The following is a 13,265-nucleotide window of genomic DNA, read 5'->3' on the forward strand; positions in this document are numbered from 1 at the left end:
CAGGAGCTGATGTCTTTTGCATTATGAAGCCTTACAGTCTTGTGTTGAGACTTGAAATAAGTCCCAACAGAGGTAGGGTCAAGGTACTTGTATCTCCCCAAAAGAACAGGCTGTTTGAAGGATTTTTATGTGATGGAGGGGACAGAGTGATCTTCTCTGATTATGGCTTGACAGCGCACTAAGTGGCTTCTAAATTCAGGAGGTACTCAGTTTAAAATATAAATCCAGGTGGAGATTTTAGTTCAATGGCTAATCAGGAAAAAAATAAATATATATCTTCTACTTTGTAACAGCTTAACTGTACTGTTATCAAGGACACCTGGGCTTGTGGCTTCACTGCATATAAATATTACGGCAGGAAACAATGGCTGGTGGGTTTTATTGATAGAAGAGTCAAGAAACAGATGTATCTTATTAAAACACACCCATAGTTTGGACATGGACCTAGAAATGCTCTTTCTACACTTCACATCAGCCTCATTTGAGTTACAAATCCCTTCTGGTTTACTGGGTTTATAGGTGTTTAAAGTGCTACTCAGGAAAAAAAACTACAACAAATAAATGGGTTCTGCAGTTAGGACACAATCCAGAAAACTTTCTTCAGCACATGCTTAAAATTAAGTGTCAATATTCTGATCTGAAAATTTTGTATGTGGTGCTTATATTCTTCCCTGCCTGGGAACTGCTTCTATGGAAAGTAATTGTCATGTCAGACAGAAAGAGAAGATTACCCAAACAGCATGGAAGGCACAGGCCAAGGCGCTCTTTAACCAGAAAAAAAAACCCCTAATGCTTAGTATGGAAAACCAGAGTGACGCATCTCTGGCAATGTGCTGTGACCTTCGTAGACTTCCTCCTTCAGAGGAGCCAAAGACTAACCCTAGTTGGATTTTCAAACTGCCTCAGAAAACTGAGCACCATGATCATGAAAAAGGACATATGCATAGTAATGGGCAGCCAGCAATCACTCCTCTCTCTCTAGATAATTTATAATCTTTTATGGTTAATAGTTGTTGTTAAGACCTGCATCAATTTTAGACTAATAAAAACACAATACAGTTGCTTCAGTTATTTGGCTAATTGCAGACAACTTCTGAAGGGACTATTTCTAAAGAGCTACAAGATGTAAGTCATCTCAAAAGAAGTCTACTTTACTCAGAGTAGGGCAACTGGAGTAGGTAAGTTAACCCTATTTCTTGTCCATCATTTGCTTCTCACCACAGAGGTGCCTGGAGCATGTATTTTCAGCGCGAGAAAACTGAATCCCCATCAGCATTGTGACTTCCTTAAAAATACAGTATTTATTTTACCAGTCAGTTCTGTACAAAAGGGTTTGTCAAACTACAGCACCCATTCTTCACTTATGAGGCATAACTGCACAAGGCCCAAATTAAAGGGAAAAAAAAAAACAATCTCTATTGTTACTTATTTCTTCATTCCCTACAGTTAACGGTTTTCTTTTTGCCACAGTAGAAGTATAGTGATACATTCTATAATGCTCACAGTCTTTAGACATTTAGATACCATCTAATATATTCAGAAATAGATCATATACCACATGAAAAAGGAGGAAACCTCTTCACTTTTTTTTTCCTCAATAGATTAATTGCCTGAATAAAAAAAGAGAAGGGAGGCAGGGGGAAGAGAGCAAGACCAAAGAGATAGTTTCCTAGAGCACACATCTGTTACCATTTCACAAGCCTGTTCTTGGGAAAAAGCTTGATGAAACATATTAGTGTTACATCATGCTTGAAAAGTGGTAACATTCAAGCTCAGGAGAATTCGAGTACTAACCACTTATCATCTCTCTTTAATTATTATTCCCAGTTCAGTCAGCTGGACTGCAAAGTAATTATCTTCAGATACCAGTTGCTGTTGAACTACCCTTGGTAACGCACAGAGTGTGGTACTTGTAAGCACAGAGCTGCCTCATGAGTGCTGGTTTTGCAGTATCCACTCACAGATGTTAGCCCGTTAATGCAGAAGTCCTCACAAATTAACCCCAAAGGTCACAAATCCATCTGATGAAGAGTTCTTTGGGAGCTCACGTCATCGAGATAACCAAATCCATTGCACGCAACTCATGAGTAGTGCAGACATCTGTTAAGAATGACAATAATTTTTCCTAAGTCTTATCAAGATAAAAGGTGGCTATCATTTTCAATAAGGGAAGATTCAGTCCCAGATTAAGTAATGTCAGCTGTGCAGTGGCCCAGGTATGGGATGCAGACATTTTGAGGTAAACATGTTAAAAGCCAACATGTTGCTGTGTAATAGTTACTTGGAAACACAGACACAGGTATAGTATGCTGTTTTAATGTGTCCATAAGTATTAAGAATTGGAGGAAAAGTCAAGGAAAATAGGAACAATGCACATTACAGATTCACTTTATTTTTTTAATCCATCCGGATCACAGTTCCTTTGAACACAGCCTTTCAACCTCTCAAACTGCAAACTATTTTACAGATAATCATAAACACTTGGGAAACCCTTCTTTTTTTTTTTCCAGTTGTGTGTTTTGGAAAAAAACTTGTGCTAGCCTCAAAAGTGAGAGGAACCCCAACAAACCTGCTCAGCAGTTTGACACTTCATTTCTATTTATCCAAGACAGAGAGGACAGAAAACAGCAGCTCAGTGCTAACTTTGAAAGCGCACTGCTGCTTCTCCAGGAGGTTTCCAGAGTAACTTTAGGTGCAGGGGTTGTCTCCATGCCAGCCCACACGACAGTAATAAACTGTTCACTTTACAAAATATTGTTGGAAGGCAGGATGTATGCTTAATAAACCATTTATGCCAGATTATTTTGTTAAACTCCTGGGATTTTTACATCGCTAAGACTTTCAATTTACTTCTCTCACTGTGTTCCTCCCCTTTTGGCTTGCTTTGGCTGTATGTATTGTATTTTGCTCATCTTTGTAGAAGAGCGCTTTTCAGGGCTAGCCTCTATATTATTGCAATGGCCTTCAAGATACTCTCTGCCTGCCTTTGTTTTCTTATAAACTGTTCCACAAAGAGCTGAGAGATCTTAAAAGTGTCTCTTAAAACATGACACTAGAATTCTGGTTAAGCTTGCCAAGATTCCTGTGTTAACAACCCTGTTTTATTCAGGTAGGTAGAGATTTTTCCATGCCCCCGCCCCTTACACACTCTATTTATTTAGTTCTTTTATGCAGATTCCTGTACCTTTCACAATGGATTGTGACTCACTTCAAGCCCTCTTTCTTTTTCCTTCCCCCTCTCCACACCACGGCTGACAATATTTACTCAGTTTCTTTAGAACCTCTAAAGAGAATGAATTCTAATGTTTGAAGTTGGATCATTTTTGATTAATTAAATATATATTATGGTGGTGCCAGCAGCATGACTATAATTAAAGCTGTATTGGATTTTTTTTTTTTTAATCAAAAGCTCTGATTTTCAAGTGTTCACTCACTCCTATATGTGCTTGCTCCCTCCCTCCCTCGCTCCTTGTCTTTCCTCTCCTCCCATCTGCGTTCGCCTCTGCACACACGCTCCCCCACCCATCATCTCTCACACCTGCACTCCCAATTGCTCACGTTCTGTGGCAAATCCTCCTCGCTTGTCAGAAGGGCAGAACATAAAGGGCATCACTTGGAAAAGCAGCTCGCACCAGCCGCTCGTCTGGTCTCCTCCCATCGCAGCCACAATGCAACCCCAGGAGGGCAAAGCTAAAAGATGAAGCCACGCTATGGGGAAAGGGTGTTGTGTGACTACATGGGCCAACTCCCCGCATTAAGGCAAGCTTCAGATACCTCAGCCCCTTAGAAAGACAACGTGTCCCCCACCAAACAACCCCCTCCACAAGCAGTAAGTCCATATTTCAGTGAGCTAAAAGACACATCCAGGCTGTTTGACATGTCACAAACAGTAATACGAGACACAAAAATGTGCTGTTCAGAAGTCTATGCCGTGGTGCTGTGGTGACACCCATGTTACTCGGAGCCTGTTTCCTTTCTCAAAGTACTCCAGACAAGTCAAGCACAAAGCACTCAACGTGCAGCGCTGCCTTCACTCAAAGCTATTCCTTCTCTCAACACTGTGCAGCTTATCACAACCAACCATTGTTGCTTCTGCAAAACTCAAGCAAAAATCCAGAAAGATTTTTTGGGTTTTTTTTTCAAGAAACGTTATAGAGGGGAAGAGAAAACATGTGGCTGATGAAAGAAAGCAGAAAATCCCTGCACATCCGTAGCATAATCCAAACAGCCTCTGTAAGCACATCCTAGAGACCTCAGTTCTCAAAACACAGCTCCGACCTTGCGGCATGATCCATGCGAGAGGACGCTCATACAACCTCACCCGTGCATAAAGCTTTGCTGTTGTGGTTGCCGTTGTGGGCCAGAGCCTGTCTCTCTAATGTCTCAGGTCACTAAAGGGACACCATCAGTGTGAAACCAGACCAATGATAACAGAATTTTAAAGTCACTTGAAATGCTACCAAACCAGTTCCCCAAACACAACTGAGCAATGCCTTTGTTGTCACATGCTCCTGTATGTTAGAAAACTTTCCAAAAGTCTTCCCGAGTAGCATGATACAAAAGGAAGAGAAGTAGGTACACAAAGGAAAGACTAACACAGGCCTGAAGCTCAGTGTTGTATTGTCTCCGTTTGGACCGGAGAACTTCATGGAATGAACAGCCTCAACTGAAGAGCTATGCTGTCAATCTGCAACAGGAACCCGTATTTTCAGAAAAGACAACAGTAATGACAAAAACCAAGAAGTAAGTATTTGCAAATAATCAGCAATTCTTTCAGATTGTACTTAACAGCTTGCCTGTCAGTTTGTTATTCAAACACAAAAAGTACTTTAAATATCATCTTTCAAAATGTACAGGTGCCTGAATATTACAGTTAGGAATCTAAACAGAAGCAACATTCTAGGCCCAGAGTATCACATTATACTCTTATGATCAGGAACCAACTTAACTACGCATTTATAAATTACTCATTTCTGAGAGATGTAAGATCTTTATGCACAACCTTCTGTTGTCAGGTAATGAACAGAAGCACATAATTGTTCTGTACTTCAGAAGATAAAGCAAAGCAACGGTAGGATACACAAGACAGATACTGTAATAATGCATGCTAAATGAACATGCTCAACATTCTTAGAAACTTGTTTTCTGAAAATAAGTTCTGCAGATATTACAGTAAACAAACACCACTAATAAAACAGTAATGCCTGCACAATCTCAGGAGGTTTAAAAAAACTACATTATGAAAATAGTTATCATAAAAGCATCGCAATGAACAGATCCAGGATTCCAAAAATTTAAAAATAGTTGCAAGACGGTAATAATTTGCAACAGACTAGTAACAATCTTGAAAAAATACAAATGAGTACTTAATAAACATAGGCAATACTTTGTTTAACAACTTTTGGTCACTAATAAATGCCTCTATCTTTAATAAATTTGAATGGAATTAGCAGATCTCATTTTTATTTCTGAAAACCCATATTTTGATCAAAATGTAAATGGCTCAATGGCACTGAAGCTCTGGCAAAGGGAGGTGTCCAGTTCTGCTCCGCAGAGGAATTTGGGCTCCATCCCACAAAGCTCTGCAAAAGTGGAGTTTGGAGGAGGGTGCATGTGCAGTCTCTTTGATTTCAAAAACCACTCCTCTTGAGTGATTTCTCTCCTACATCTCTTGACTAACAGCATCCTGAAAAGTCCATCTCTGTACTTAAATGTTGGGAGTTAACAGGACATTTTAATAATCAGTAAATAATTTTAATTTCCATCATTTCTTATTCCCTTGGTGGGGGAAAGGTGTCAGCTGCTTTACCTTTGCCTGAAGTACAGTTACATTTTCAACATGTGGCAGGGATACTGACAACACAAGGCAGGACACTGCAGGTACGTGTATATATACAAGTTACATAAATTTAAATTTACTTCAATTACAAGTTGACTCATCAAACGATTGAAGCTTCAGTAGTAGAATTGACAAGCAGTAGTTTAATCTAAAGCTAGGTTATACCATATACCTGTATGAATGAAAGTGTATCTGCCAAAGCTTAATAAACTTGAATTTGCAAATACCTTTGCCCTTTAGGGTGAGCACCCAGCCCTGTTACCCAAATGCAAATTTTCCTTTTAACAGAAGGAGAAATTGCTGTACCTAGAAGTTATTAGGTTTCTGCCAAGTTAGCTCCTTCAATGGGTTTCCCAAAGGGTCAACAGGGTGACCTTGGAAAGGAAAGATCAGGAAAGAGTGGCAAGAGGTGGAATGAGGAGAAGGAGGACGAGTACCCTTGGCCCAGATGCCCTGAAGTTCTCCAACCTTTGTACATGGCACAGAGAGAGAGAGCTCTTAGGCACAAGAGAATATGTACAAGCAACATCAGGGTCGACTTCCTCACCCCTAGCTTCCAGATTTTCAAATTTGTTTACAGTTTCTCTCAACATCCCCCCCCCCCCAATTAATTTTGTTTGAACTGTTGCTGTATGATTCTGTTCATACCCAAAACACTCAAAAACACAGCAAAAAACCCCACAAGATTAATAGAACACAGTAAGGCTACTCATCGTTTTCTATACAGGTTCAAAATACATAGATGCCCTTGCTGCATCACTGAGTTAAACAAACAGGAGTTATCAAATATATTTTTTAATTTTTTTTGAGAGAAATAGCAGCAGCAAAGACAAAAAGCAAAAGAGCTCTCTACCCAGACAAAGCTGACTTCCTGAAGGCTAAATACCTGCTTGCTGGCAGCCATGGTTTCAAAATCTAAAATCCACTTCACATCAGATGCTTCCCTTATTTACAGTATTTCAGTACTGATGACTCATGTAATTTTCATATATAATAGGTTTCTTTAAACCTGAGCTCCCCGAAAAATGATTACTTAGGAAGCCCAACTTTTATTAAAAAAAAAAAAAACAAAAACATTGATGCATGGCTTGGGATAGAAAAGCTTGAAAATATATCCCAAGTGCAGAGCTGTCAAAATACAGAGTGCAAACAGAAAACACACATGAAAAAAAACAAAAACAAAACAAAAACAAATTAATTATTTTATAGGGCTTCCGTCTATCAACAGAATGAAAGAGTTTGTCAGCATTTTCTAAGGCAAACATTGCCAGTCACAAGCCACTAGAGCAACCACCAGCCCTTCCATAATGCTACCCAGTAACTCATTTTCCTCTTTGGGAATTTATGCCTTTTCTAGAACACAGAAACAGGTTTTTTTCAGCTTGAATGCTCCCTGCACTATGGTATTCAAAAGGCGTATGTTAAGTAGCAGCCAAACTTGCACAAACCTCAACTAATATTGTATTTTGCAACACTTTTTTTGAGAGTACACATATTTCTCAGGAAAAACACAGTGCTTCAAATTATATCCCTAGAAAGGCAGCTAATCCTTCCCAGACCCAACCACTACATATATCACATTGAAATGCTGTGGCTGACTAAGCTCATTACAAATTTAAAGCTTTGCTTTAAAAAAGAGGAAAAGAGGTAAGATTGCATGGATAATTCTGAAGTGCTTTATAAATGCTGTTGAAATAGTAAACCCATTTTACAGATGAAGTACAGATGCTGGCTAAGCAGTATGTGGACATTCAAAGACATTTTTTGTACAAGAGCTGGGAACTGAAATCAAGTCATCTAAGCTGGTAGGTTTTTTCCCAGCTGCAATGCTTTCATTTTATAAGATCCCTTTTTCTTGACTACTCACCTCTTGTGCAAACGATTCTGCTTTCCTCCGCAGGTTCTTTTCCAGTTCAAAGTTTTCATGAAGCTCTTCATATTCCTCTACTGCCAGCACAGACACTGTTTACAAGAATAAAACACAATTAGAAGTAAAAGTGGAATGGATCCAAATAAGATGAAAGTACTGCCTGATTTATGCAGATAAGCTGTTATTCCCCAGCACCACGAATCCTTGAATGAAGGTATAACTTGCATATTTCCATATATAGTCCCCTTTGCAGTATTTGTCCTGTTTGCTCCAAACCTCACTATATACGGATGCACAATTACTGATCCTCAGAACAGAGTAATACTCCTCCCACCCAGACTCAAAACGCCAGTAGACATGTAGCACAGACCGTATTTCGCCTCTTTGGGTGCAAGCAATCAAAGCCTTAAGACAGCCTTGCTGAACCTACCAAAGATCACTACGTTATTTTGGAGGCACCTGTATTTGCCTGCCTGGTTTGAGTTAGGTTTGATGGGTCCTTTTAAAATGGAGATTTAAAGAAGCCTCAAGAAGAAAGCAGTGCAATTTCGTGTTGCCTGTATTTGTGCTCACAAAGCCAGGCTAAAGCTAACCACAGGGGCATGCTTCCCCAAGTTCTGAATTCCAAAAAATTCTGAACAGGCCTCAATCCAGGACAGCAAGCATCATTTGGAAGTACTCAAGTATCATTTACCTTTAACATGTCTCAGTGACCACTTGCATAAGCTTTAGCTCTTACTGGTTGAAGACTAGCTTGCAGGATGATGACATTGCATTTCTAACACTGTCCTACATAAGTTCCTGGCTTCTTTGGAGATGAGCATAACAGTTTTTAAAGCTATGTACAGTGAGTGGTACTTCAGAGTGTGGGATATACATTACAGACCTCCTGACTCTCAAAATAGTGTTAAAAAAACCAAATACCACAAAAAAAACCCAACCCATACACTTAAAAAGTTAAGATAAATTCACCATCTCTGACTGAAATGTATTGATTACACAGCTCCAAGCCAGTACCGCACAGAGACAGAATACAGTAGGTATTGAATAGATATGTTGGAAGCTAATTTCAAGCATGCAAAAAAATCTTGCTTTATGTTGCCTGTGCATTAGGACCTAACCTGGTATAATTCCTCCTTCCTGGAAAACAGACAAACGTGAAACAAAGGGTTGTTCTTTTTTTATTAGGCTTAGAAAACAGAAAACATTTCAGAAACATTTGATCTGCTACACTATCCCATCAAAAGCTTCTTCAAGCTGGTCTGTCTAATCAACCTACCCAAAATCTGGTGTTTTAAGAGTCTTGAAGTACTACTTGTCATAGACTCAAGCAATGCAGCCACATCAAAGAGGTAAGAGATGATGATGAGTGGAACACTTGGTGGAAGCTTACAGAATACACCCTACTGTGCAAACCTCCTCTCCCTGTGCTGAGACAGCTGCAGCATTCATAGAAGACATTGTCCCACTGGACAGCAAAGGGAAAAGAGAGAAAATAATTTCCCACTAAAAGTTCATACATTTCTCTGTAATTCAAAACTCAGCTGTTTCCTTGAAAATGTGGACAACGTTGATTTTGTATACTTTTTACAAAGAAAAAGAGAGTATTATTGGCAGAAGGCCATGGCGTGATTGGAATCTTCCCTATCCAAAAGACTGCACTTTTCTTTTGTATTTTCACTGTTTAGCTGTGGCTATTTCCACAGGTCCTTCTGTGCAAAAGCAGCAGCCCTGGCCATTCCCTCCACTGCCTGACAAACATTTCAGAATTCCTGGGAAATGTCTTACAAACTTTTTATTTTTCCTCCCCAGGTAAGCAAGTAAAACACAACTGCAGAGGAACAACTTGAAGATAAATCAAAATAACTCAGAATATGGCTGAAGACCTCCAGGATGCATTGTTAAGGTGCTGTTGAACAAATAACTGAGTGCCTCTGGAAAGTACAGCAAGTAAAGTATCAAGACAGGCAGGCATTAGAAGTCAGACCTGTTGTTTTCCACTTCAGGAAAATGTGAAACAGCCAACGAGACTTAACCAAGCAATTTTTAATTTTACAAGGCTGAATCAGCAACAAGGCAAAATGGCACAATAAGCCAAGGCACTAAAATCTTTACCGTTCCCTCTGAACTACCTTTGGTTAACTGTTTGTGGAAGTACTCACCCTCATGAAGGAAAAGCTTTCCTTTTCTGAGCCCTACCTCTTTTTAGACTTTCCCTGGTTTCACTTCTCATCTCTTTCTTCTTCCATAACTTGGAAATCCTACTGACCTCATTCCCAGCACTCTTGCCTTTTCCTCATCAGACTCTGAACATACAGGTTGTTCCCAAGTCTTTAGATACTCAAAATTATTAGCTGTGTCCCAACTAAAAGGAAGGCAATGTAATGATTTAGGAAAACAGGAGATTAAGGTTCAAACTCCATCTCCGTGGAGGACTGCCTTCCTGTCCTAGCTTGCCACTTGTGCCACAGAGCAAAAAGTTTTCCTATTCTCACATTCAACCTGCTATTTACACTGTCCCATTTTCCTGGCGTAGAGACAGTCTAGAATAGTCCATGTGCTTATGCAGTGGCTGCAGCAATAAGGCCGAGTGTCAGATCTGGACCACAGTCACTGTTCTGTAACCTACTCCTTGTACTACACCATAAAAGCTCTGAAGCTTCTGCAAAGGATGTAGCAAACTGTTAGAGAACCTGCTGAGACCACACACCTCTGTTACATTTCTCCAACAGTTTTTGCTGCTTATTAACTTCTGTTGTCAAAACAGCCTTTTCTTCTTTCACTTTATTCACCTAGAAAAGCGTAAAGATCAAAAATAAGAGTATTTTAGTTAGTGACATAAGGCATATAGCAAGACAATGCAAGCAATATTTTGCTTTCAAGCAATTGTTTCCTAAGTTTGGCTTGATCTTCGGGTTTCCAGTGGGATGGAAAGCATTTTTACCCCAACTTACTGACCCTGTAACAGATGGCATTAAAGGGTTATGCACTAATGCTTCACCTGGGGCTGCTCCCATGGCCCATTCTCATGGCACATACCAGTCACAGCTGCAAATATAACATCTTTGGAACCTTTCAGGATGAGGCGCCATAGCACCTGGTTGAAAAGTTACTAGCTTGCCCTTGACTGTTTGCGTTTTAATATAGTCAGGCTGCTGTTTTGCTTTTTTTTCCTGGGCTCTGTTTATTGTCCAAGAGCTGTCAGCTGTGTCTTTCTGAATGCAAGCGTTGCATAGACAGGAAGAGCCACTAAGTCCTGATTTGCATCAGTACATGGCTTATCCAGTTTTCAAGCAGGAATGAAACTCTGCTGGCTCAAAAAGCCAATTTGCTGGTCTAATTACCATGACAGGGCACTGCCAATAGCTAAACTCAAGGATATGCTCAATGAAGTAGCACTAGTGATTAAACTGGACATTCTCCAGAAGTATTTCTTGCACATCCACAGGTTTAAGGAAATCCATAAAAATGCCGCAGGCTGTGATGGGTGGGGGGCTGTCAGGAAGTGGAAATGAGAGTTATAATAGGGGCATTAAAACAGATGATGGAAACTCATGTGCCAGCAACAGCAGCAGACTGGGCTCCAACGTAGAAGGCCCCTTCTAGGCATACACCCTAAGTGGTGCATCATACAGACAGGCTGGCAGGACTTGCGATTAGATAGTATTCAATTAACTTCACAACTGAGCATTTTTAGCAAAATTAGATACAAAAAGTACTGACTATACACTAACGTGGTCTCGCCTTCCATGGTACAATACATACTTCTTCAATTACTTCTACAAGTTTGCACCTCAGGTTTTCCAGTTCAATGGCTAAGGTCTTCTTTTCCTCATGAACAGATACGACTTGATCTCGCAGCTCTACAGTTTGAGGAAGGAAATGAAAAATATATTTTATTCTTGGAAGAAAACAACATAGGAAATGTCATAGCAATGCAAGTATAATCAAGTACAAAACACCCTAACTGCACACAAAGCCTCAGCTGTATTCAAGGTACATCCTCAATAATTTAGGAACTTTGCATAAGTGTCAAGTAACAGATCTATAACTGGGCCACAGTTTCAGATTTACTCTGTCGAGGTAAGCTGCCTTGTTCAGTACTGCTGTCTTTATTTGCATTCTGAATGATTCATTTCCTGCTATACAGGGGCCAACCCTGCCACCGCAGAGTATCCTCAGTTCTACTCAGGAGACTGTCACATCACAGAGACCCGGGTACAGGGGTAACAGAAAGCAATTTTTAATAGGCCTCCTTTAAAACAAATTAATGCACTTCAATTCTTTTTGGATCATGAGTTCTTGTCACAAGGGAAATAAACAAAACAACAGGCAGTTAATACTTGGGAGGTTTTCACTGAAGAAATTGTCCTGAACAGCTGCCAATTTATAGTCTTTGTAACATTATGTGAACAGAGTCAGAATATAACCTTTACTGATGGAAGAGCTAATGCTTGTAATTTTCCCCTTGGAATTTTTGTTCCTTAATTATCAAAATATGAAATAAATTAAATTCACAATGGAATAAAACATTTGATTATAATAACTTCTTAACAGGAGATCAGTTTGCATACATAATATATCAAGGTTTAGGTTAACATAAAAACACCACAGAAATATAAATTTATTGATATATATTAGCTTTCAGTAAGTGCTCTCATTCCCCACCTGCTTCCAGTATTTCATAGCAGTGCTGTTTGTTGAATACCAGCCACGAGTTGAGAAAATTGTTGCTAATCAATTGCAGATGATGATGACATCCTGGATGTCATTCTGCTTGGTCTCACATCTTGAAAATGTTGATTCTACCTCAGCCACCCGCTCCCAATTCAGGAGCCTCAGATTTATTTTCCTCCAAATTAAAGACACACACATTCTAAAGTAAATAAAAAGACTTGTTTTCCCAGAAGATTCTTGAACAAAATCACCTGATTTATGGATTTGTGTTTTCCAGTGAAATTAATAAGAAAAAAAAAGTTTCACTGGAATTTATGGTAACTGGATTAAGTCAGGTCTTACAGTACATAGATCAACTTCATAAGAAGAAAGCATATCCGTATAACTAAAGCTTTATAAATGTGTACAAGAAATGTTTCTTTTCAGATAAAGGGTATGCACGAAACTGATTGACCAACACAGCTGAGTTTTCAGTTCTTGTTATAACCAAAAGGTCAGCTAAAAAAAAAAACCCTAAAACCTATAAAGGAATTTCAGGTACTGCTCTGAGACCACTTTACATTTCCATTAGGAACCACAGGTTTACTATCACCTTTCCCCAATGTATGAGATAGCAGAAATAGAGGAAGGTATCTGAGGGACAAGATTTTATCCCTTTAATACATGAGAGGGTTTTCATCAAAGAGCCTCAGACTATACTACCTCATTTGTACCTACAGAAAAGTGGTGGGAGCGAAGGAATCATTCCAAGAAACACCCGGTATTTTGTTGAATGGTGAGAAGGCTAAAAGACTTCCAAGGCTCCCAACACAAAACACAACTGTTTGGAATTATAAACATGTATAGAAGAGCAGATTTCACCTTGGGCAACACCACAAA

General features: G+C 39.4%; 1 protein-coding gene across 1 annotated transcript in view; it reads right to left on the bottom strand.

Annotated features, from left to right (window-relative positions):
- The window catches only part of SHTN1 (shootin 1), a gene marked incomplete at its 3' end in the record, with an annotated part of 64,880 nt that overhangs the window by 26,082 nt on the left and 25,533 nt on the right, over positions 1 to 13,265 (bottom strand). Inside the window, exons 6-8 of the mRNA XM_082002402.1 lie at positions 11,475 to 11,572; positions 10,420 to 10,501; positions 7,707 to 7,801 (exon numbers count right to left, since the gene is read on the bottom strand). Of these exons, the coding sequence (XP_081858528.1) occupies positions 7,707 to 7,801; positions 10,420 to 10,501; positions 11,475 to 11,572 (275 nt within the window). The remainder of the gene's footprint in view (positions 1 to 7,706; positions 7,802 to 10,419; positions 10,502 to 11,474; positions 11,573 to 13,265) is intronic.

This window comes from Phaethon aethereus (genome assembly GCF_964289735.1).
Source record: "Phaethon aethereus genome assembly, chromosome: 7".
NCBI classification, from domain to species: Eukaryota; Metazoa; Chordata; class Aves; order Phaethontiformes; family Phaethontidae; genus Phaethon; species Phaethon aethereus.